The following is a 24,165-nucleotide window of genomic DNA, read 5'->3' on the forward strand; positions in this document are numbered from 1 at the left end:
TTATATAGCGCCAACAGTTTACGTAGCGCTTTACAACTTGAGGGTAGACAGTACAAATACAATACAATTTGATACAGTAGGAATCAGAGGGCCCTGCTCCTTAGAGCTTACAATCTAAGAGATATATATATATAATATAAATACGTTTTTACTTGTTTCATACTATTGTTACTAATAAATAATGTTTACCAACTACTCTACCTCCACCAGTCAATTGCCTCATTTAAAGTCCCACATTCCTTATTTACCTGAATCAGGGATGGAGGTACATTCATTGTGCCTCATCAAAGTCCCAAACTCCCCCTTTTTTTTTCATTTTTTTTCCCTTGAGATCTCAGCTTGGTTCTCTCTGCCCTGCAGAGGCCACCCTTTAAACTTATCAGGGATATTCCCTTGACCTCTCCTACAAAGTAGCCATTTTAGTTGCTATTACATCTGTCAGATGTGAGTTGACAACTCAGGAGGAGCTGTTCCTCATATATCACAAAGACAAGGTTGTCTTACACAAAAGACCACCTTACCTTCCCAAGGTAGTATCAGTCTTCCACCTCAATGAGGGCATAGCCTTACCGTCCTAATGCCCTGCTCCAAAGTATCCAAAGGAAAACTCATTCCCTGGACATAATTAGAGCAATTATAGTCTACCTCAGAGTTACAGCTTCTCTATTTGTCCTGTTTTCAGAACCTTGCAAGGGACACCCTGCTTCCAAGTCCACCATCATGAAATGCATAATCTGATCACTAGAGCTTACATTCATAAGGACAAATCTCCCCCTCACTTTTACATACCCTTTCCACCATATTGGTGGCAGTTTCCTGGACATTTTGGCACCAGGTCTCTGTCACCCAGCCATGAAAGAACACCACCTGGTCATCTATTCATACTCTCCCAATGTTCCACCAGGTGGATGTCCAATCTTCTGTGGATGCAGCTTTTGGTCACAGGGATTTTGCAGCAGCACTCTAAAGTTGGGTCTTTGTTGTTGGGCCTTTTAGCACATTTATTTTTTTTATCCAAAGAAAAAATTTATTGAGAAAAAACATGTAAAAACATACACATACGACTTCACAATTGTAATCAGTAATACATTCTATCATGATATATAACACATTTGTATACACTGCAGACTGTATTATTTAACCAACATTTCTTAAGTCACCGACTTAACCAGACATTGTCAGACTGTTTATTTCACGGACATATTATAATCCATTTATAGACCCCAGCATCAGCATAAACAAAGGGAATAAGTAAACCAAGCAAGGGACTATACCGAACAGAAGAGGCTCAATCTGCTTGACATTTAGTACCTCATACCCCCAAACCCAGCAATCTGCCCACAACCAAATCCATCGGGGCGAGCCCAGGAACATTAAGCCATGGTCCCCAGAGTTTCTCGAACTTCTGCGGGCAGCCTCTATGTTGGTAAATTACTTTATCCTTTCGTAACATTTCCCCCATAGCATTAATCCATTCTCAAAGAGCAGGAGGCTCTTCTGAAATCCAATGCCTCATGATTATTTTACGTGCAACGAATATAGCTTTCATAACTGCCACTTTAGTATTTTCATCCCACCCCAGTGCATCTAACACATTGAGCAGACAGTGCTTGGGGTCTGTAGGTAACGTGACCTGAAATACCCTATTAACAGTGTCCACCACCCCACTCCAGTATGGGTGTAGCTTTGGGCACCTCCACAGCAGGTGGATCAGGTCCCCATGATCCCTTTTGCATCTGGTACAAAGTGGGGTGGGTTGAAGACCCATAGCATATAATCGGTGAGGGGTATAATATACTCGTAATATGATATACAGTTGTGTCAATCTTTGCGTAACGTTTAGGGAGCATGTGGGCACAGCCTGCAACACCTCTTCCCACTGATCCCCATCCATCGGGCCAACATCCCTCTCCCACTTGGCCAGCATCCCTAGAGGATGTTTATTACAAAGTTTTGTAGTAACATACTGTAACAATGTGATGTAAAACCCTTAGTATTGTTAGCCCCTGCAATCACATTAAACACGGGTGTTGGTGAAGCTGCCCAATCCAAGGACTTACTCTGTGCCACCACTGCATGTTTTAATTGCATGTAATAAAACCGCATGGATTGTGGTAACTCAAATAGCCTCTGCAAGTTCTCAAATGTATGCAGTTTCCCGTTCTGAAAAATCTGCCTGATATATATCACCCCATATCTCTTCCATATCGCTGCATGCTGTATCTTGGCTAATTCTGGGTACGTTTCATTTAACCATATTGGACTGTAGTCCGTGAAACCCGTCACACCCTGCATATATTTAGTTTTGGACCATATTTTTTGGATTAGGTCATAGGTCGGGTATTTCTTATTTGATTTACCAAAATCTAACGCCTCCAGGGCTGTCGGAACCGAGTCTTTTTTAACTGTGTGCAACATTACTAGTTCTGAGGAACTGCGTATAGGTCTCTCTTTCTCTGCGCCAGCGTGCATTGTACCTATCAGTTGCTGCAGCTGTGCAGCTATATAGTAGAGCCAGGGATTGGGAAGGGCGAGCCCTCCCTCATCCTTAGGATGCTGGAAATGTTCGAGTTTAATCCGTGGAGAGTGCCCCCTCCATATAAGTAGTCTAAATAGGGCATTAATAATTCTAAACGTCCATGGGTGTATTATGAAGTACATATAACAGCTGGGGCATAAGAATCATTTTAATCAAATTCACCCTGCCTGTTACCGACAGACAGAGTGAATTCCACGTTTTAATCCGTTCTCTATATTTTTGTAGCAACGGGGATATATTTAATCTACCGTAGTCTCTGATTATAGGCGTCACATGAATACCTAAGTATCTGAACGAGGTGGCTACAGGCACTGCACTGTTTATCCTCATGACACAACACAGGAAGCACCTCCATGGTTAAGAGAGGACGGAATTAAAATTAGACTTGAGAAACTTAACATTAATAAATCACCAGGACCAGATGGCTTGCATCCGAGGGTACTTGGGGAACTCAGTCAGGTGATTGCCAGACCTTTGTTCCTAATTTTTACAGACAGTCTATTGACTGGTACCAGCTGATTGGAGAAAAGCCAATGTAGCACCAATATTTAAAAAGGGCCCAAAAAACATCCCTGGGAATTACAGACCAGTTAGCCTAACATCAATAGTATGTAAACTATTGGAGGGGATAAGGGACTATATACAAGATTTTAGTAATAAGAACGATATCATTAGCAGTAATCAGCATGGATTCATGAGGAATCGTTCTTGCCAAACCAATCTATTAACCTTCTATGAGGAGGTGAGTTGCCATCTATATAAAGGAAGGCCCGTAGACGTGGTGTATCTGGATTTTGCAAAAGCATTTGACACAGTCCCCCATAAACGTTTACTGTACAAAATAAGGTCCATTGGCATGGACCATAGGGTGAGTACATGGATTGAAAACTGGCTACAAGGGCGTGTTCAGAGGGTGGTGATAAATGGGGAGTACTCAGAATGGTCAGGGGTGGGTAGTGGGGTTCCCCAGGGTTCTGTGCTGGGACCAATCCTATTTAATTTGTTTATAAACGACCTGGAGGATGGGATAAACAGTTCAATCTCTGTATTTGCAGACGATACTAAGCTAAGCAGGGCAATAACTTCTCCGCAGGATGTGGAAACCTTGCAAAAAGACCTGAACAAATTAATGGGGTGGGCGACTACATGGCAAATGAGGTTCAATGTAGAAAAATGTAAAATAATGCATTTGGGTGGCAAAAATATGAATGCAATCTATACACTGGGGGGAGATCCTCTGGGGGAATCTAGGATGGAAAAGGACCTGGGGGTCCTAGTAGATGATAGGCTCAGCAATGGCATGCAATGCCAAGCTGCTGCTAATAAAGTAAACAGAATATTGGCATGCATTAAAAGGGGGATCAACTCCAGAGATAAAACGATAATTCTCCCGCTTTACAAGACTCTGGTCCGGCCGCACCTGGAGTATGCTGTCCAGTTCTGGGCACCAGTCCTCAGGAGGGATGTACTGGAAATGGAGCGAGTACAAAGAAGGGCAACAAAGCTAATAAAGGGTCTGGAGGATCTTAGTTATGAGGAAAGGTTGCGAGCACTGAACTTATTCTCTCTGGAGAAGAGACGCTTGAGAGGGGATATGATTTCAATTTACAAATACTGTACTGGTGACCCCACAATAGGGATAAAACTTTTTCGCAAAAGAGAGTTTAATAAGACTCGTGGCCACTCATTACAATTAGAAGAAAAGAGGTTTAACCTTAAACTACGTAGAGGGTTCTTTACTGTAAGAGCGGCAAGGATGTGGAATTCCCTTCCACAGGCGGTGGTCTCAGCGGGGAGCATTGATAGCTTCAAGAAACTATTAGATAATCACCTGAATGACCGCAACATACAGGGATATGTAATGTAATACTGACACAAAATCACACACATAGGTTGGACTTGATGGACTTATGTCTTTTTTCAACCTCACCTACTATGTAACTGTTATTGGGAGGAGTACCCCCTTCATCAATAAGCATCAGGGAGGATTTGGTCCAGTTAATCTGGAGTCCCGAGTATCTTCCAAACTCCACTATGGTGGACATAGCTTCTGTGAGATATTTGTCTACGTCTCCAAGCAGGATCATGGTATGGTCAGCGTATAGCATCAATTTCTCCTGCTTGTCTCCGTATCGAAATCCGACAATATTAGGGTTGGCTCTTACTTTAATGGCCAGGGGTTCTATGGCTAGTGCGAAAAGCAGGGGTGACAAAGGACACCCCTGCCTCGTGCCTCTTCCTAAATTGAAAGTGTGCGACATAGCCCCAGATGCCCAGATAGCTGCCTGCGGGTTGTGGTACAGTAGACGCACCCACAAGATAAAAACATGTCCAAATCCGAAGCGTTTAAGAACTCCCCACAAGTACTCCCACTCTACGCCATCGAAGGCCTTCATAGCATCCAGTGAGAGCAGAGCCCTCTGTACCACATTATCCGCCGCGGATTGCATATTCAGGTAAAGCCGTCATAAGTTTACTGCCGTTGACTTATTGGGCATGAACCCCGCCTGATCAGGGTGAACGATGGCCACAATGGCCCCATTCAACCTCATCGCAAGGACCTTAGCTAAAAGCTTATTATCACTCTGCAAGAGAGATATGGGCCTATATGAACCAGGATCTGTCGGGTTTTTCCCTGGCAGCGTTAAGTACCATTAGTAACTTGGGTAAAAGTATGTCAGCGTATTGCTTATAAACCTCTACGGGTATCCCATCTGCCCCGGGGGCCTTACAGTTGGGGAATGCCGCTAATGCTGTTTATAATTCGTCCAAAGTGAGGGGAGCATCTAGATCCTCTTTTTGGCCCTTTGTGAGTTGTGGGAAGTCAATGTCCTGCAAATAATTTGCCAGTTCCTCCGGGGTGTATCACCCCGTTGGAAGATAGAGAGTCTCATAGAACCTGGCCAGTTCCATCAATAAAAGGTCAGGGGAGTTTACCAACCTACCCTCCGATGTTTTAATGGCTCCTATGACAGGGGGCGCTGTTGAGAGTTAGCTATCTTGGCCAGAAGGCGCCCAGTACTTTCTCCCTCCTCGTAAAATGCCAACCTGGAGAAGAATAGCCTTTTCTCTGCCGTAGAGGATAGCAGCCGCTCATAAGCAGATTGAGCTGACTGCCATGCCTCCCTAGCGGAGCCAGTCGGGGTTTGTACATAAGTCTCCTCCAAAGCCACTACCTGCCTCTCAAGTTCCTCCTTATGTTCTGATGAATTCTTTTTAACCTTGCCTATCTCTGAAATATCATAGGATGATACTTTTTTAAACCAGCAGATATCATCATACGCTTAAGTGGGGAACCCAAGCCTCTAACATTCCAAGAGATTATTGGCAGTTCAACCATTGGGCAAAACGGTGCATGGCTTTAAGGAGCAATGCAGTATAAGGTTCATTTCCATAAAGCTCTTGAACCTATCTGAGTCTGCAAGGCAAAGTGGAAGTGGGGGATCCTCCCCCCGGAGATGTGGTGGGGTCTTTGACAGCACATACCGCTTCCGGTCAGGGAGTTCAAACTTGGTTCTCAAGTCAATGAGGTCGGTAATAAGAATTGGTATAATGCAGCATTTCCAAGAAATAATTCTTCGGTAGTGTATTCCTTGGTAGAAATATAAGAAAAAACAAAAAAAACAGGCTGCCAACGGGACACGCCCATAGAAATGAAGTTGAAACCAAAGCCAGCGTGGCTTGCTCACTTTATCTCTCACGTAGAAAGAACGCATTTTCTCTTGCCTACTTCACAAGATAGCTCACTGTTCACGTAGCAATACCGAGGTTCCCAGCAGCATAAAGCAAAAACATTCCCCAAAGTAAAAAAGTGTGGGTAATAAAAACTGTAGGATCCAGTGGGAATATCAGCACCATCCAAAGGGGAATAAGTGAGCAACAAACAAGTCCACTGTAATGCAGTATTGTGGGACTCCAGAAGTTATCAAGACTATGCATGTCAGGCGGGCCTGTCTCCATCTTCTCTGTCTCGGTGTCTTAAGGCCTGTTTGTTACGATCTAGCCACATGGCTGCGTCTTGGGCTGATTCAAAGAAATGGGCCTGTCTGTCAGCGATGACTCTCAGCTTAGCCGGGTACAGCATGGCATATGGAAGCTGCAGAGCCCGTAGGTGCCGTTTCACATCTGAAAACTTGGCCCTGCGTTTTTGTAACTCTGTGGAAAAGTCGGGGTAGAACGACACTCTGACCCCTTTCACCTGGACATTAACCTTTTCCCGTGCATTCCTCAGAACCGCTTCTCTGTCTCTGTAATGTACAAGGACGGGCCTGGGGGGGGGGACTCCCGGTTGTGGCGGGCGACCTGGTGTGCGGTGTGCCCTCTCCACTGTAAAGAATTTGGAAAAGGCTTCTCTTCCAGATGTCTCTACCAGCCAGGTCTCTACAAACGTGGTGGCATCCCTTCCCTCTATTTTCTCTGGCAGTCCTACAATGCGTATGTTGTTGCGTCTTAAGCGATTTTCCATATCATCTGCTCTGTTATTGGTATCCTTAGCAAGTTGATAGGCCGCATGTGCCTCTCGAGCCACTGGTGGGAGTTTGTCTTCAATGTCACTCACTCTGCTTTCCACTGCAGTCGTACGCTCCTGTCTCAACAGGGATACATCCTCTCTCAGCCTTCCAAATTGCTCTTGAAGAGTGTTCACAGAAGCTGTGCAAACGTGCACAGCCTTAAGTATATCAGCTAAGGTTGGCTGTTCAGTATCTTCACTGTCTGTGTGGAGAGGGGGGGGGGGCGCTCTGCTGCAGCATCTGCCCTCTCCCTGCATATCAGTGTACAATGTGTCCAGCTCTCCCATCTCATGTGCCTCTTCCTGGGACAGTGCAGCAGACCCCCCTGCTTCTTTTACCCGGTGCCCCCCTAGCTTTTGGGTATAATACACCATGTCTCTTGGGTATTCCTTACCCTGTAGCTTCTGTGCCTTCTTACTAGCCGCCTCTTTATGTTTTTCACTTCCCCTCGGTGTGCGCTGTGCCAGGGCCGTGGCAGCGCCATCTTGGATTTCGGAGGTCATGATTTCCTCCTTTTTCTTCACTTTCCCCCTTGTGCAAAGGGCCGGTGGATGGTCTGGGAGGGTGAGAGGGTCGGTAGCCAGCTGGAACGCCATTTTTTGGCACCGGATTGCTGCTGGGAAAGGATCGGTTCAATGTGCTGGAGTGGAGCTGTGAGAAACACTTCTTCTCACATGCCGGTCCTGGCCACGCCCTCCCATTTAGCACATTTATAGTTGCCTAGTTGTTACCCACCCCTCTCATTCATTGCTTGAGGGCATCCCAGGGTCTAATGAACACTGTGTCTTGTACTGTACAATTAAGATAAGAGAAATGTGATTTCCCTCTAAATTCCATATCTTGAAGTACAGTACAGGCCACCTTCTCCCCATTCTTCTGTTACCCTGGATTGCTTGCTACAAAACTGAGGATTCACAAAGTGGGATAGAGCTATAGGGAAGGCAGCTAGTGGATGTGGCCTCCAAAGCTTGCTAGTGTTCAACCAATCTTGTACCTGGAGGTAAAAGCCTATAACCCAGGGTCAATGAATACTTTGCCTGTTTCCTGTACTGCACTCCAAAATATGGAATCTAGAGGTAAATCAAATTTCCTCTTTTACTATTGTTGATCTGGCTACTTTGTAATTGAATAAGACCTTTGCGGCCCCAGTAAATTAGGTTTCTGGTCTTTAAAGACACTACAGATAAGACACCCTCTTCAAGGCATCCTACTCTCTAGAAGGATCAGCTCCGCAATCTGCAGAGGAAGTTGTGCAGGCCTTCATAGTTTGGGCAAAGTATATGCTTAATTTCAGAACATCAGACACAGGGAACCATGCCAGCTGATAGTTCTTGGATAATTTTTTGAGAGACTTGAGTTTCCCTGTAGATGCCTTGGAGGACTCCATAAGGCAGATTTCCTGGTTGGGCTCGTGTCTGTCTACATGAGATGGATCCTTAGGCTCAAGTGTTGGTCGGCAACACTTCTCTGCATGAAGCACATCGAGAGGCTACCCCTTGAGGGCAAAAGGTTGTTTGGACCATTCTTGGATACCTTCATTCAGAAGTTAACTGTGGGGAAAAGCATGCTCTTACCCATAAGAAGTGAGGTGAAGGTAACCGGTCAGAAAATGGTGTTGCCTTTGGAATCCAAGAAGAGGTAATTTTTTAAGCAGTAAGCTTCAGCCTCTAAGCAGAAGCCTACATCCCAGTTCAATAAAAAGGAACTGGATCTCCAAGTCTGGAATCCTGACTTTGCAATCATCTGGACTCAGGAAGTCACAGACAATTGGTTCTGCAGTGTGGTGTTCAGAGATTACAATCTGAAGTTTCACTACTATACCCAGGCTTTTTGCACTTAAGTGTATCTTTGGAGACACAAGAGTGGATTTCTTTGAAGATATGGAAAGGCTGCTATCCCAGGGGGTCATTACACCTCTAACAGTAGGGGAGAAGGCTCCCATGAATGTTTGGGCTGTTATGGACCTTAAGGGTTTCAACAAGTTCTCTAGGGATGCAGAATTTCATGATAGAGTCTATCCAGTTTGTTTGCTTCATCAAGGGGAACTTCCTGATGTCTGTGGATATCAAGGATTACTTTCTTCACATCCTGATTTTCTGGCCTTCCCAGCAGATTTTGGGATTCACAATAAAGGATCACCACTTTCAGTTCATATGTGACCCCCAGAGTGTTTCCAAGATGTTGACTTTTAATCTGGCAAGGACTTGGAGTATTCCCATTGTAGGGTACCTGGACAGGGTGCTTCCCTCAGAGCAATCGGCTTCAAAGATGACCTCAAATGTTCAGCAGACAGTACAGGTCTGAGAAAGGTTTGGTTGGTTGCTGAACCTTTAGATGTTGGCCTTGGTTCTGACATAACATCTGGAGTATTTAGACTTATGCCGCGCACAGACAATCGGAATTTCCGACAACCAAACCGTGGATTTATTTCCGACGGATGTTTGCTGAAACTTGTCTTGCATACACACGGTCGCACAAATGTTGTCAGAAATTCTGAACGTCAAGAACGTGGTGACGTACAACTCGTACGACGGGACTAGAAAAAGGAATTTCAATAGCCAGTGCGGCTCTTCTGCTTGATTCCGAGCATGCGTGGAATTTTGTGCGCCGGAATTGTGTACACATGATCGGAATTTACGACAACGGATTTTGTTGTTGGAAAATTTCCGACAACAAGCTCACATCGAACATTTGTTGTCGGAAATTCCGATCGTGTGTACGTGGCATAAGCCTTCAACATGGCACAAGCTAAGGTACTGCTTCCACAAGACTAGTGCTTGTTCTTTTTTGTTTCCCAGGTGGAGTCCCTGAGATCATTGGAAGGTCCCTTGATTATGGTCTATAAGTTGCAGGGGAAGATGGTAGCAGCCTTCAATGTTGTCACATGTTCCCCCGTTTTCATTCCAGGGCTTTACAATTCAATATCTGGTTGGTTTGTGACAAATGTCTGGCGTCTTTAGATTTGCCATTGCATCTGTCTTCCAAGACCAGGTCATCCCAGGCATGGTGGAATTTCACGCAGGTACTGAATGAGCGGAAGGTGTTCTGGAGAACCTCTGAAGTCAAGAAATGTGGTGGTCAGAGGAGCAGAAGTCAATCTGCAATCAACCTTATGGAGTTTCAAGCAATTTGGCTAACTCTCCTACTCTAGTTTGTCTGCCTTCAGGGTCTCCCTGCCGGGATGCATTTGCACAATGCCAGGGGTGGTAGCTTGCGTCAATCATCAAGGAGGGACAAGAAGTTACATTGCTCAGCAAGACCTTATATTGTTTTGAATAGAACTTCACATTCTGGCTTTCTCCTCAGTGCATATTCCTGGCATGGAAAATTGGCAGGTGGATTTTCTCAGCCATCAACATCTGTATTTAGAAGAATGGGCCCTTCACGTAGAGGAGTTTGCAAAGATGTGTTCAGGGTAAGGGGCACTGGATTTAAATCTCTTTGCATCCAAATTCATCAACAATCTCTCAGGCATTTGGGGTGGATGCCCTGGTGATTCCTTGAAATCAGTTTCCCTTGATCTGTGCTGTCCTTTCATTGCAGCTTTGTCCTTACTTGTTGTGCATAACGGTGGAAGACATTCCATTGATTCTGATTACACTTGCTTGACCAAAACAGACGTGTGCGCGAACATCATAAATCTCTTTGCAGGTGAGCTATGGGCTCTTCCACTTTGGCTAGATTTACTGGCCCAGAGTCGAATCTTCCATCCTGCTTTGATGGCATGACTGGTGCATCCCTAGTCATGAGCCCTAGGGGTGTTTCTGACTCTGTTTTCCTTACCTTACTCAAGGAAAGAAAGACCTCCAGCAAAGTGTACCATCTTACATTGAAGACGTATTTCGCCTGGTGTGAAGTTCATAAATTTCATCCCCAAAAGTATGTTGTGAGATACATCTTGGATTTTCTCCAATCTGGCGTAGAAATCTCTGCTTTAAGTACAATCAAGGGGCAGATCTTGGCCTTGGCCATTCTGTTTCAGAGACCTATAGTGTCTCACTCCCTGGTCAAAGCCATCGTACAGGATGTCATACAAATTGTTCTATTTGCACAGCTTTTTTGTCTCTGTGGGATCCTAATTTGGTTCTATCTGTTTTGCATATTTCTCCATTTCAGCCTCTCCCTTGTTGCTTTTTATGCGCAAGGGTATTTTTTTGGTTGCCAATACATTGGTCTACAGGGTCTTGGAGCTGGCTGCTCTTTCCTGCAAGAAGCCTTTCCTGGCTTTTCAGTAGGATAAGGGGGTGTTGAGCACTCTGTCTTTTTTCGTAGGATGGTTTATTCATTCCATCTGAATCAGGACATTCTGCTGCTATATTTTTATCCTAAGCATCATAAGGCGAGTGAGCCTTATTTGGTTATATTTGGTTGTTCAATTTTATCTGAAGTCTACAGCTTCTTTTCAGTAATCTCAGCCCCTGTTTGTTCTTCCTGAGGGTCCTCACAATGGTCAGGCTGTTTCTCAGTCCACTATTTCTTATTGGGCTTAGGAATTTAAACTATTAACGCCTCTCTCCTAGACAGGGAGAGTATTTTATTCTGTAATATAGCTTGGTATAAGATTTTCAGTCCAGGAACAAGATATTCTCGATGTGCCAAGTACCATTTTATGGGCATGCCACCCAAGCCAGGGGTTTTATGTTTGGCAAAGTAAGGGTTTTGTCAATCTCCTCCACAGTAATCAGGCTGTCTAAGAATTATTTGATGATAAAGAAGGGAGCCGAATGTCACTGAGATAGTCCCTAAAAGCTTCAGAGTCGTATGTCGCTCGGGATGTATACAAATCGGTGTAAAATTGTAAAAAAGCGTTCACAATACTCTCTATAGAGGTGTGAAGATTACCTGTACTATCCAAGATCCTAGGGATGGTAAAGGGCTAATGTATAGGTTTGGCTAGATAGGCTAGTAAACAACTGTTTTTGTCACTGAAGTCAAAATGGTGTTGGGTTTGATACAAGAGCTTCTTTTGGCTTGTGTTAGTCAAGGCAATTTTGTAGGACCGTTGAGCATCCTGCCGTGAAAGGTGATTCTGTTAAGAAGGGTCAGATATATATTGTTGCTCCCTATTATCCACTGTTTGTGATAATTTGGATAAGGTGGAGTTGTTGGCTTTCTTAAGATTTCCCACGTGTGACATGTAAGAGCCCTTCATAAGGGGCTTAAAGTTATCCCATTGGAGGTCTGTGGAACCCCCAGGATCTATCTCCTGCCAATAAGTTCTCATGGCATCCTGACATTTGTACAACACCATGGGATCTGCTAGCCAAAAAGGGCTTATCCTCCAGGCAAGAAAGCCAGGTGTATGGGTCAAGCGGAGGCAAAGGGGCATAGTCAGACAGTGCCCTAGGGAGATGACGCACTTCCAAAACCTGGTGCAGAAAGGCCGGTGAGTTAAAAATGTCTAAATGTGAAAAAGTGCCATTAGAGTCTGAATGATGGGAGTAGACTTTATTGGGATATTTACACCTCCAGATATCAAAAAACCTATGGTCATCCCCCATCTCTTCAAAAAAGTAGAATGAGTGCGGGAACCTCCTAATCTGTCAAGTGAGGGATTTAAGACTGCATTAAAATCACCTGCTATTTAAAAATCATTCCCTTTGCCGTCAGGGTCAAACGGGGGGGTACACATTAACTAATGTATAAAAAGTATCCTGACATCTGATTGCCAATATTATAAAGCAACCCTGTGGGTCTGTACAGACATCTTGAATCAACAAGGCCTTTGTAATTTAGATACTCCTCTGGAGTAAGAGGAATATGTGGCATGAAAAGCATGTGCTATGTGTCGTCTTTTTAAGGCCAGCACTCTAGAGCCTATTAAATAGGTCGCTTGAAGAAAAATAACCTGAGCCCCAATTTTCTCGGCCCATCCGAAAGCCCGTGACACTGCAAGCTCAATTATAGACAGAAGGAGTAATGAGCACCGTTAATGGAACAATAACGCATTCTTGAGGCAATTGAAGGGGTCCGGAGGCCTCATGCCAGACCATCAAGCCAAGCACAGGCATCCTCAGGAGAGGTGAAGAAGTTTGCTCTTCCTTTGTAGACAACCCAGAGCCTGGCTAGATAAAACATGCTATATGGCAAGTTCTTATGCCGCAGCCTCCTCTTCACCGCAGTATAGGTGGCGCTTTTTAATGGCAACAGAAAAGTCCGGGACAATAGAAATATGATTTCCATTAAAGGACACTTCCTCCAGAGTGTGGGCCGCACGTAGAACCCGATCTCGATTCTTGAAGTGTAGTAGCTTAATAAGCATGGATCTAGTGGGGGGCACCAGAAGGTAATGGACGTAATAGAAATCTGCGGGCCCGTTCATGGCAAAAAGAGAGTGTTCAGCAGCACCAAGTTTTGAGCCAATTGTACATAAATCCCTCTGGATTCTTGCCCTCAGATCCATCAGGGAAACCAATGAAATGTAGATTGTTACATCTTAGCCTGTCCTCCAGGTTAATCAATTTAGCGGCCTGATCCAAATTAGACTGCTGCAAAGAGCAGACATCTGTGTGTAAAGGAGCAGTGGTATCCTCCATGTCACAAATACATTGTTTTACAGTAGGCACACCAGTAGGCCTTTTAATTTTTGCATATCATTTTTTAAAAAGGACAGGCCCACTTTGAACGATTTCATTTTGAGCAGTAAGGGTAGACTGACATGTGTTAATAGCTGCCATCACATGCTTTAGGGTTAATTCTTCCTCCTGTGGTGAAGCAGAGGGATAAGGAGGGGTTGTAAGAGACTCTGCAGCAGACATGCTGGTGTCATTATTTGTATGGCCCCCTTCCTCTCTCCACGCCATCTCATGATGGCTGTGCAATACATCAACTTCCTCTGCAGGGCCATTCCTAGGGGACGAAGGAGAATGCTCTGCAAAATGCTCCCTGATAGTAGAGGGAGGCTTGGGCTTTACACAGTCTGTTTTTTTTTTTTTTAGACTGAGAGGGGGCTGCAGCACTTACCATGTTCTACTTGGGTTTGTCTCTCTGTGGAAGACGGCATGGAGCCGCCGGGCCACCGCCATCTTTACTGTTGCCAGAGAGGGTCCAAGGAGAACTATCCCCTGAGCATTTGGTTGCTCCCTGCCTGCTTCTAACCATCTTGAAAGAGGCAGGGGGCTGTCAGCAAGCTGAAGAGGTGTTCTGTGTGCAGATTCCGGGCTTGCTGTGACTCTAGGATACCTGAAAGAGATCGGTGCTGCTGGAGCTATTCACTCAGAGCTCCTCACATACCCGCGGCCACGGCCACCCCCCAGTCCACTATTTCTAGGTGGTCTTGTCAGCTCATTTCTCAGGCCTGTGGAATCGAGGGCAAGGTTTCTACATTCCTGTTCAAGGCCCATTTTAGGGGTGTCAGTGCTTCCTGGGTGGTTTTGCTACAAGCTTCTGTTCAAGTGCATAAAGCTGCCATCTGATCTTCTCTTTACACATTAAGTTATACCAGGTTAATGTCTACTCCCCTGCAGATGCCAGTTTTGGGCAAAAGCTCTTGCAGGCAGGGGGCAAACCCTTTTTGAAGTGGGGTTTCCAAATAATGAGCATTTTGGCATTGTTGCTGTGTTTTTCTCTCCTCATGTGCTTTGTGACATGCCAAGTTGTCATGAATATGAAGAGCCCTGTGTCCTTTGAAGTATGATTAAGAATGTGTGATTTTTTTTTTTTTTTGGTGGTTTTCTAAAAACCTTTTCTTGGAGTACATCACAGGATACAGGGATCACTCCCCTCTTGTCTGTGTTTCTCTATGCTTGCTACAAAACTAAGACTTAGCTGAGCTGGAAGGTGTTGTGCCTGGGCAGGAAACTTCAACTTTTTTTGGTCAGTGTCCATTCACCTGAAGGAGGCAGCATAACCCAAGTGGTCATGAATATGTAAAACAACAATCCTAATTTCGTTTAGGCTTTTCCCCTATATTTTCACCTGGTGACCTTGTCAGTACAACATTGCCTGTCTTAGGGTAGCGTCACAAGCCATCTTTGTTACAGCAGCATTGTCAGTCCATGAAGAGGGTAGTGTTAGATGGACCTGACTAACAAATTAAGGCTGAACTCCAGATAATACTTTTCAAGCAATCACAGAAACAGTTTTTTTTTTTTTTTTACTTTTGGGATAAAGGTTTACATAACTGACTAAAACCTAGCAATTGTAAGCACCCCTGTCAGTGTTATATGGTTTGACTCAACCCTTTAACTGTCACTGTTGCTGGACCGCTTGGCTTGTTAAAGTGGTTGTAAACCCCTGACATGAAAATTGAATAAAACACATCTGACTATAATGTGTGCTAACCTGAATCCCAAGCACTAAGTCTGCCTCCTCTCTCTACTATCTGCATCAATCATTCCTAATAGATTAGGCCAACACCTCAGCCTTCCAGAAGACAACCCCCCTCCAGCACACATAAGATGGCTCATACGCACAGCTTTGTGTTTCTGTGAGCCTGTGAAGAGTGGGGGGGGGGGGGGGGTCACTTCCATCCATTCAGCTATCAGATTTCACAGAGCTGTGTTCTTTAACTCTGTAGTGTGTGTCATGTCAGATACCTGCCCCCTGCTTTCTGCTGCTTGCGATATGCTGTGTGAAATGTGTGTTTGGAAGACTGTAGAGGCGAGAGTGCTGCAGATAAACAGGTACAACCTATGTAGGAGGATTTGTTTCATCTCTATGTATCACTTAAAGTTAGTCACTTCGCAGGGTATATGTAACAGTTTACAACCACTTTAAGGATGTTGAAAAATAGACTTACTGGCCAGATTACCAGGTGAATGGAAAGAAAGAAAATGAAAACAAATGCAGCTACCACATTTAAGGATTGGTAAGCTGCAAATACAGTATATAACAGTTTTGCTTTAAGTATACACATTCTCCTTATGTTGTGCACATTTTTTCATGAATTTAACATGACTACTTTGAATTCATTTACATAATATTTGTTCATATCAGCTTTAAGGTCTAGAAATGTCCCAACACATGCAATCATGCGAATTCTCCAATGGCAAAAATTGAGTTTTTCTTTTTTGGTACCGGTATTAACGTGTTGATTGTGGTGAGTGATGTTAAATCACTTATACATTGGGTAGCCAAGTCTCATCAGCAGTGACGAGTACTATTTTTTTAAGGACTTTGGTTGACCTACTTCCACATGACCTGTTTCTTGTTCCTCTACTGAAAGCATCACTTGGCTTGAGAAAAAGCTGAGGGGGTGGAGGGATACATACATAACCACTGCATTCTGTGCATCAGTCACATAGAGATTCATTTTCCAATATGTATGCAAGCAGCTAAGCCTACTAATTTGTTTATCTGAGCGTGATATTGTCCTCAAGGTAATACAGCATACAGCAACAAGAGGGAAGTGGGTCAGCTCACATTTTGGCGGCATCTTGCTACTTGTAATTAGTGACACATTTTTTTTTCTCAGCAGTATTGGGAAAAAAATGCATTACACTGTGTTTCTCCTACAACTTGGGCTTTTAGGCTAGATTCAGTGAGCATTTTGCATTGGAGACATTCTAATATGGATTTGCTTTTAGGAGATCTGTCAATATAGGAATCCCTATGGAGTTTAATTTTGCATATGGGATGTCTGTCACACAGCTTCTTTAAGTTTTACTTTTAAGTAAATTACAACTAATATGTGTTTAACACATTGGTAGAACAACCAGAGCACACCTTGTTGTGAGGCTCTGCCCAGTGCTGCATAACCTTTCCAGCAAAAATGTTCCCACCTGGCCTTCTTCTAGTGTGTATGCATGCCATAGATTTATTCATTTCTTTGGGTAAGCCATACTCAAGGCAGCCTTTAAAGGTACAGCAGAGTACAGCTTACCCATAGGAATTAAGGGGGCTGTGGCATGCATGTACACTAAAAGTCTTTTTGCTGGAAAGGTTGTGCAGTACTGGGCAGGGCTTAACAGAGAAGGTCACTAGATCTAAGAGAAAGGTAAATATTTGGGTTGGTGGGCTTCACCTAGGTGGTTGGAGGGGAAATTGATTAAAAGACTAATTGTTCATTTGCCCTTTACCATTAGTAAAAGTACTAATGGTTCATTTGCCCTTTACCACACACCAAACTGTAAATATACGTTATTACTTTGACATTAAATGTTAGCTGCCATAACCCCGGTATATTTTTTTTTCAGTCATGCAGCCAGGTTTCAGATAAAAGTGGTCCCAGCGGTGGCAGAGGTGCCCCCCGTCCCGCCACTTCCTGATCAATTCCAAGCTTACTGAAGCCACCGGTAAGCTCGGAACCCTGATCTGATGCGGCCAATGGCTAGGCAGAAAGCTGAGTGAGGGCCAGATAGCCTTCACTAAGTTCTATGCCCTTGGGGGAACGGAGTCATCTTTGACATCACTTCTGGTCCTCGGGCAGATTGACAGGATTTTTTTTTTCTTATAGTCAAAATTACTTTTTTTTTTTTTTGCTTTTAAGGCCCCTTTCACACTGGGGCGGTTTGCAGGCGTTATTGTGCTAAAAGTAGCGCCTGCAAACCGACTTAAAACTGCTGCTACTGTTTCTCCAGTGTGGGGTTTCACACTGAAGTGGTGCGCTGGCAGGAGAGAAAAAATCTCCTGCAAACAGCATCTTTGGAGCTGTATTCACCGCTCCTTCACCGCTCCTGCCCATTGAAATCAATGGGGCAGCGCGGCAATACCGCAGCTGTAGCGGCGCTATGCGAGCGGTTTTAACCCTTTTTCGGCCGCCAGCAGGGGTTAAAACCGCACCGCTAGCGGCCGAATACCGCCGCAAAAACGACAGTAAAGCGGCGCTAAAAATAGCGCTGTTTTACCGCCGACGCCCCCACTGCCCCAGTGTGGAAGGGGCCTAAAGGTAAATGCGAGTCTTTGACTCCAGATCTCTCAATAAAGAGGACCTGTCATGCTTATTTCTATTACAAGGGATGTTTACGTCCCTCGTGATAGGAATAAAAGTGATCAAAAAAAATTAAAGGGACAGTGTAGAAATAAAAAGAAAAATTAAATAAGGAAAAAAAAATATTTAAAGCGCCCCATCCCTCCGATTTTTTGCACAGAGCAAAATGCATATGTAAGTCGCACCGGCATGTGTAAACGGTGTTCAAACCACACATGTGAGGTATTGCTGTGATCGTTAGAGTAAGAGCAATAATTATAGTACACGAACTCCTCCTTTAAAACATTGCCTATGGAGATTTGTAAGTGCCGTAATTTGTCACCATTCCATGAAAAATTGGCTCGATTGAGAACAGTGCTGGATCCCTGAACAGGTAAGTGTCCTTTTATTAAAAGTCAGCAGCTACAGTATTTGTAGCTACTGACTTTTATTTTTTTGTGGAAGACTGGAGTTCCTCTTTAAGAAGCCAGTGGTGTATACCTTTACGTGAAGGTGCCTGCTTTTCACACTAAGGTTTGTTTTTTTATCAGTAATATATGTCACTGAAAAGAAACAGAGGAAGAAAGTGCAAATTGCAGTGATTTGTGCTTCTTGTATGTTCAGAATAGGTAAAACGGTGAACAGGTGTACATTGCTGTTTGTCCATATTGTGATATGGTACTGCATTAATTCTCTGTAAATGTTTTCTACTGTAAAAGTATTTTTCTAGTTTGTCTACTTTAAAACTGTTATAATTTGTTCTTGCAGCACATGAGGGTTATGGAGGACATGCTAAAAGATTTCCTGCTTGGTGAACATTTATTACTGGTTGGAAATCAGGTGAGCGTGCTTGTGATATTTACAGATGTATTCACTAGCTCAAGCATTTCCCAGTAAGTTTACAGACCTGTGTGTAACAAGAGATGTTAAGAAGTACCTATTATCTCTAGGGACCCCCCAATGTACCTTGACCCTTGCTTCATTCTTGCATGTTCAGATTATTTTGTTACTTGCTAATGATATGCTGCTCATAGCCCTCTTTACCTGTGGTTTTAAAAATTAGCCTGTATAATTATTTTACCCCTACACTTGGCAAACTGTGTTAATAATCTTCTCCAGCTGAAAGTGTAAGCTATAGGGGGCCCGCAATTCAATAACATGGACTCTTTGCTTGCTAGAACTGACATGAGCATGTCCATTTATTGAAATGTAAAATTTAAAAACTAGCCTTAGTTTACTTGTACATCATACAAGTAAAGGTGTAAACTGGAAGGTGCTTGTTGTAAAATGTAACATTATATATTTTAATCCCTGTTAGGCCTTTTTTTAAAGTGTTTGAATGAACTATCTCTATTACCAACAGCAATCGGAGTCTTTAATACACAAGACTTGTAACTTCTGTTAGTGCCCTTCAGGTGACAAGGTATATTGCTTCCCTACTTGTTCATCTGGCAAACAGTTGGAAGATCCTGTGCAAAGTATTAAGTAATGCCTGTTCTCATTTCAAACCTTTGCCACAAAAAGGCAGCGTTGCAGCTAAAAATTCGATTTTAGTGATGTCACAGGATTCTTTGCTATAATATAGGGAATTAAAATAGCACTGACTGGATGACACTTTAAGCAGAGTAATGCCGCGTACAGACGAGCGGACTTTACTGCAGACTTGGTCCGGAGGACCGGAGTCCGTCGGATAATTCGATCGTGTGTGGGCTCCAGCGGACTTTTTTTTCCCAAAAGTTCGACGGACTTAGATATCAAACATGTTTCAAATCTTTCCGACGGACTCGAGTCCGGTCGAAAAGTCCGCTCGTCTGTATGCTAGTCCGACAGACAAAAACCGATGCTAGGGCAGCTATTGGCTACTTTGCTATCAACTTCCTTGTTTTAGTCCGGTCGTACGTCCTCACGTACGAATCCGTCAGACTTTGGTTGATCGTGTATAGGCAAGTCCGTTGAAAAGTCCGCCAGACCTAGTCCGTCGGAAAGTCCGCCCGTGTGTACGCGGCATTAAAATCACTTATCTTAGGTGTTAGCATTACTTCAAAATACATTTGTTACAGATTCAGCGCTCTGTAAAACCTCAATTGATTCTTGCAGCTTACTGTATGTCCATCTGCCGTAACAGACAGATTGATGTGCCTGTGAACAAATGCTTACCGCACACAAACCCAAATGAGTCTTCCAGTATGTCATGTAAGCTTTGGCAAGCAATGCCTTTGCATCTTCTATTTAGTTTGCACAAAGTGACGGAATATGTTAGCACCACAAGAATAAGCTGTCACAGTTTACCTGCCTAGGACTTTTGTTTTTAACCCTGGTTTTTCAAAGTATCATATTGAATGTGCCCAGAAAATCATGCTGCTCCATCTCCAGCTCCATCAGTTTCCAGGCACAGTAGATCTACTGCTCAGTGGTCCCCTGGCTCAGTAGTACCCCCGGTTTAGCAGATCCCCGCTCAGCATTTGCCCCATTCCTCCGATCAGTAGAACTCCCCAATCAGTAGTACATTCTCACCCCCCCCCCAGCTCAGTAGTACATCCCTCTTTCAGTAGTAGCATCCCCCTCCCCACAAGGTGGTAACAGTCCCATACAAATAGTGTGTAATAAAGTTCTATATTAAAGTTTTATTTATACTTTAATATTTACGTAACATTATAAGACTCTATTATTATAAGAGTAACATTATAAGACTCTTTTCATTCCACTGACACATAATCACACACATAGGTTGGACTTGATGGACTTGTGTCTTTTTTCAACCTCACCTACTATGTAACTATATATTATTAGATTAAGTTCTGTAAATTTATTTACATAAACAAATGTGTAGTGCTATCCTGTTAATAGAATAAACATACAATAGTGAATTAAATGCAAACAAATTAAGTGCAGAATCCCAACACAATCTCAATATAAGCTTAAAGTGGTTGTAAACCCTAACATATACCCAGTGAAGTGACCGTTCAAAGTGCAGACTTTTTAAACTTTTCTGAGCTGTCAGAAATAAGGAGAGCTGAAATTACACACGGCAGAGCTCAGTGAGGAGATCTGTGAGAGCTGAATGGGGGGAAGGGACACACCTCCTTTCACGAAGCACACAGGAACAGAGCTGAGTCTGTCAGCTAGAGCTCCCTCCCCTGTCACCTTTTTTCTCTTGATGTCAGGAAAACATGTCAGTGATTCCTGCTGATGGCAGAGGAATCAAGCAGCAGACAGAAATGACACACAGCTCTTTACCTGAGACAAGTACACACTATAAAGGAATATTCTTTGTTAATATTTCATGTCTGAGGGCCCACCACATTGATTGTGAAATATTATGTACAAGCCAGCTAAAACTATATATTGTGTAATAAATAATTCTTGTTACCACTTAAGTTCTTCAATACCCAGTGAATCACCATCAGGAACACTCTTTCACTGCCAGCACCACTAAAAATACTCCTCTTAATGAATCCAGAGCCCTTTTTTATGTAGGTCACAAGCGTTCCTTCGTAATATTAAACAGATGTTGAATTAATCCAACAGCCCCAGGTTATTCCTCTTCACTTCCAGGAATGCTCACATTATACAGTTGTGTTCATAAGTTTACATACCCTGGCAGAATTTATGATTTCTTGGCCATTTTTCAGAGAATATGAATGATAACACAAAGACTTTTCTTTCACTCATGGTTAGTGTTTGGCTGAAGCCATTCATTATCAAACAACTGTGTTTAATCTTTGTAAATCATAATGACAACAGAAACTAACCAAATGACCCTGATCAAAAGTTTACATACCCTGGTGATTTTGGCCTGATAAAATGCACACAAGTTGACACAAAGGGGTTTGAATGGCTATTAAAGGTAACCATCCTCACCTGTGATCTGTTTGCTTGTAATTAGCGTGTGTGTATAAAAGGTCAATGAGTTTCTGGACTCCTGACAGACCCTTGCATCTTTCATCCAGTGCTGCACTGACGTTTCTGGATTCTGAGTCATGGGGAAAGCAAAATCATTGTCAAAGGATCGTGTTGCAGGAAAAGGTAGTTGAACTGTATAAAACAGGAAAGGGATATAAAAAGATATCCAAGGAATTGAGAATGCCAATCAGCAGTGTTCAAACTCTAATCAAGAAGTGGAAAATGAGGGGTTCTTTTGAAACCAAACTACGGTCAGGTAGACTAACTAGGTTTTCAACCACAACTGCCAGGAAAATTGTTCGGGATGCAAAGAAAAACCCATAAATAACTTCAGATGCAATATAGTGGCTGTTTCAAGATGCACAATAAGGAGAAGAAAGATGGGCTGCATGGTCGAGTCGCCAGAAGAAAGCCGTTACTATGCAAATGCCAAAAAGTATCCCGCTTACAATAAGCCAAACATCAGAGAGACAAACCTCAAAACCTTCTGGCACAAAAGTCATTTGGAGTGATGAGACCAAAATTGAGCTTTTTGGCCACAACCATAAACGCTACATTTGGAGAGGAGTCAACAAGGCCTATGATGAAAGGTACATCATTCTTACTGTGAAACATGGAGGTGGATCGCTGATGTTTTTGGGATGTGTGAGCTACAAAGACACAGGAAATTTGGTCAAAATTGCTGGCAAGATGACTGCAGTATGTTATCCAAAAATTCTGGAGGAACATTTGCATTCATCACTCAGGAAGCTGCGAATGGGATGTACTTGGACATTCCAACATGACAGTGATCTAAAACACAAGGCCAAGTCGACCTGCAATTGGCTACAGCAGAATAAAGTGAAGGTTCTGGAGTGGCCATCTTAGTCTCCTGACCTCAATATCATTGAGCCACTTGGGGAGATCTCAAACGTGCAGTTCATGCATGACAGCCCAGGAATTTACAGGAACTGGAGGCTTTTTGCCAAGAGGAATGGGCAGTTTTACCATCAGAGAAGATAAAGAACCTCATCCACAAATACCACAAAAGACTTCCAGCTGTCATTTATGTTAAAGGGGGCAATACGAGGTATTAATAACTGGGCTATGTAAACTTTTGATCAGGGTCATTTGGATAGTTTCTGTTGTCATTATGATTTAAAAAGAGTAAACACAGTTGATTAATAATGGCTTCAGCCAAACACTAACCATGCGTGAAAGAAACATTTTTGTGTTATCATTCATATTCTCTGAAAAATGGCCAAGAAATCATAAATTCTGTAAACTTATGAGCACAACTGTATGTATCTCATCAAAGAAAAGATTATACATAGCATAACCCTGTAAAATGAATCCAAATTTATTGTAAACATAATAAACTCACTAAGCAAAAGAAGAAATAAAGCTCATTAGGTTCTGCTGTATGGTGCGCATACATATTGACATCCATCAGATGGCGTGCCCCATCCTACACACGTTTCATCAGAAATGACGTCCTCAGGATCGTTCCTGTTTCCTCTGAGGACATCATTTCTGAAGAAACGGCGATAGCAAAATGTTATTATTGCATAGTGTTTATTGCAGTCCCTCTTATGTACCATATAAATTATTAATGTGTACATTTATGCATAAGTTTTTATTTTATTTTTTATTTTAGTGTAAATAGAGTATGCTGAATTGAATGGTGCTGCAGGATAAATTATGGCAAAATGTATTTCTGGTAAAAGTGTAGTCTTTATTCTACAGCACTGTACAGTGTAAACAAAACTGAATTTTCACCATATTTTTTTGGTCAAACAATTCTCTTATTACTTTTTTTTTCTTATTTTGTAAAGCTAGCAAGATGACTGTTGATGTTGCTGATTTGACTGGTGATGTTGCTGGTGACTGCTGACTTTTATTAGTTGCTTGCTTAGAAGGGGTTAAAGCGGAGCTCCAGTCTCCTTGCCAATTTTCTCCAAAAAGCCCCCCCTGTGATTCTCTTGATTTGCACAATATAATAGGATCCTGTTATAAGTGTATTTCTTCTTCTTACTTACAAATATGAGATTTATCACAGGATCCCGGCAGACAGGCAGTGGTCATTATTAGCGTGGGCATCTGAAGCCTGCTCCTACTTGCTTCCAGGATTCCATGCAGCTGGCTACCCAGCATGCATGCCCTGATCTCGTGGCTGCCAAAACAATGGCGGCGGAAGTTCCCACCCTGTTGCTATGGCAACCTGTCAATCAAGACAGAACCTGGAAGGAAGTCAAGTGTGGTTCAAAGACTCCTGGGATAGATGACGCAGATATCCCAGGACTCCTAGCAAATCACCTAATGACCGGAAGTGCAGAATACATAAAGAAAAAATAGGTATTTAGAAAAAAATTAAAAAATAATTG

At 43.1% G+C, this 24,165-nt stretch overlaps 1 protein-coding gene across 3 annotated transcripts in view; it reads left to right on the plus strand.

Moving 5' to 3' along the window:
- Positions 1–24,165, plus strand: part of VWA8 (von Willebrand factor A domain containing 8) — a 686,916-nt gene that overhangs the window by 294,709 nt on the left and 368,042 nt on the right. For all 3 annotated transcript variants that reach the window (XM_073614208.1, XM_073614207.1, XM_073614209.1), the window contains exon 21: positions 18,668–18,739. In XM_073614208.1, the coding sequence (XP_073470309.1) occupies positions 18,668–18,739 (72 nt within the window). The remainder of the gene's footprint in view (positions 1–18,667; positions 18,740–24,165) is intronic.

The sequence above is a fragment of the Aquarana catesbeiana genome, linkage group LG02, assembly GCF_042186555.1.
Source record: "Aquarana catesbeiana isolate 2022-GZ linkage group LG02, ASM4218655v1, whole genome shotgun sequence".
NCBI classification, from domain to species: Eukaryota; Metazoa; Chordata; class Amphibia; order Anura; family Ranidae; genus Aquarana; species Aquarana catesbeiana.